This window comes from Apaloderma vittatum, unplaced genomic scaffold, assembly GCF_000703405.1.
Source record: "Apaloderma vittatum isolate BGI_N311 unplaced genomic scaffold, ASM70340v1 scaffold25008, whole genome shotgun sequence".
Taxonomy (NCBI): domain Eukaryota; kingdom Metazoa; phylum Chordata; class Aves; order Trogoniformes; family Trogonidae; genus Apaloderma; species Apaloderma vittatum.
In genome coordinates this window covers 21343-23369 of record NW_009730599.1, presented here as the reverse complement: position 1 = coordinate 23369, position 2027 = coordinate 21343, and the positions used below count along the sequence as shown (strand labels likewise).

At 56.4% G+C, this 2027-nt stretch overlaps 1 protein-coding gene across 1 annotated transcript in view; it reads right to left on the bottom strand.

The window, feature by feature from the left end:
* Window positions 1-940: 940 nt before the first annotated feature.
* LOC104278023 (voltage-dependent L-type calcium channel subunit alpha-1S-like) overlaps window positions 941-2027 on the bottom strand; it is a gene marked incomplete at its 3' end in the record, with an annotated part of 16452 nt that continues 15365 nt past the window's right edge. Inside the window, exons 23-24 of the mRNA XM_009874866.1 lie at window positions 1582-1741; window positions 941-1024 (exon numbers count right to left, since the gene is read on the bottom strand). Coding sequence (XP_009873168.1) covers window positions 941-1024; window positions 1582-1741 — 244 coding nt within the window. The remainder of the gene's footprint in view (window positions 1025-1581; window positions 1742-2027) is intronic.

Here is a 2027-nt window from a genome sequence, read left to right as displayed (position 1 = left end):
AGTGGCAGCAGCTCTGCCAGCACAGCCCTGCTGTGCTCCGGAGTTGACAAGCCCTGCTCCTGGGAGCAGACGCCATGCAAAGTCACTAGAGAGGGTTAATCTGTCATCTACCCAATCCTACAGCTGCTTCCAGAGTTACCATCCGATCTGCTCACGAAACACACGACCTCTGGTGCAGAGAGGGGCATTTTCAGTGCCAGACACAGGGGGGATGGCCCAGGGCTGGGAAAGGCAGTGGCATGCTGTCTCACTAGCACTGCTCTGAAAATGCTCCCAGCAGAGCACTTACCATATAGCCACTGCCTGCAGCCACCCAGCCGCGCAGTTTATATGGTGCAGAGCTTCTGAAATTTTTTTTTTACACATGCACGCATATACAGTCAGCATGGGTATATGCATGGATCGCTGTATAAAGGGACACAGGCAAAGCAAACACCCTGAAATCTGATGTGTCTGATCCTCCCCAGCACGGGGCGGCAGCGCCCTGCGGGTATGCTGAGCTGAGGGAACCCTTCTTCTTCCACCTGTGCTGATCTAGGCTGGCTGCGTGGGTCACTGCCTGTCCAGGTGTGTGCAGGGGGCAGTCGGGCAGGGTGAGCAGGGCAGGGGCTGGCACAGCGCTCTACCGAGCAGGCTGCTTTCCGTAGGATCCCAGTGCCTACAGATCCAGGGGACAGGAGGGGAGCGGGCAGTGACATGTTGGCTGGCTGGGGATGTTCAAACAGAGGTTTAAGGTCCATGGCTGTGATCTCCACACCCTCACGCCATGGGCTGATCCTGGCTTGTCCCTCCTCAGAACCAAGCAGAGCAGGGAGAGAGGAGACGACACCAATGCAGTGCAGAGCTGGACACCACAGCAGCATCCGTGTCTCGCCCCAGGCGGGTACTGGCAGCAGTGCTCTGCAGGGACACCCTCGCACCCGAGCGGCCTGGCACTTACATCAATCTCGCTGAGGATGACGTCAATGATGCTGCCAATCACTATAAGGAAATCAAAGACGTTCCAGGGGTCCCCGAAGTAGCCCTGCAGGGAAGAGTCAGAGAAGAGTGAACATCCAAGGGTTAAGAAAAATAGGAGAGAGATGCTGAAGCCCAGAGGAAGGTGTGCCAGAAGGATCACCGGTGACCTCTAGCCCCTCAGGAAGAGCCAGAAGAAGCGATGACGGTCAGCCCTCACACCCTCTGGTCAATTGTTTGGTCCTGTCTTGCAATGGTATGAAACAAGGAGGGTGGATGAGGTGGCTAGAGGCTCCTGGGGTCACCCCACCAGGGACAGATAACCCCGAAGACAGGAAGAACAGCTGGCTGGATTGGCTGGGATCTGCTTAGCAATGGCAGCCCTGACAAATAGTTGTCCTTCCAGAAAGCCACAGGTCCTGGGCATGGAAGTCGCCAAGGGTCTCACAAGAAGTTCTCTGGAGTTGCAGGCCTGGGAGTGCTTGTACTCAAGAGATACCAAATACAGGGTAAATGTATCTGATGTCCCTTCCAACTCAAATCATTCCATGATTCTATGTGGCCCCAACCCCCGTCTGGCCTCTCAGGCTCTCTCCTGCTCTCTGGACCATGCCCTCCTCTCACCTTGACTTTAAAGGCCATGAGCTTAAGGATCATCTCCAGGGTGAAGAGGATGGTAAAGGCCACGTTCAGGATGTCCGAGATGTGGTTCATCTCTGCAGACTGGTTGTAATGCTGAGGAGAAGGCAGAAGCAGCCACGTTAGTCCACAGCAGGTCCAGCCTCTGTCGTGGGCTCAGAGGTGTGTGCGGGATGCAGACCCTCCTCCAATAGATCTACGACTCAGCAATGGTCACCAAAAGGGAAATCTGCCCCGTGCAGTCCCTTCCCTGGGCTCCCCACATCCAACCAGCCCCACTTCGCCCCTATCCCCAGGGGTGCTGAGCACACACCATGAGTTTTGCTGTGTAGGAAAGACCTCCTCCCCAGCAGCTCTCTTGAGGGTGGCAGGGCTGAGCTAGCCTGTCTGCTGCCGTGGACGTCTCTCCCCTCCCTGTGGTGGGCGGCATG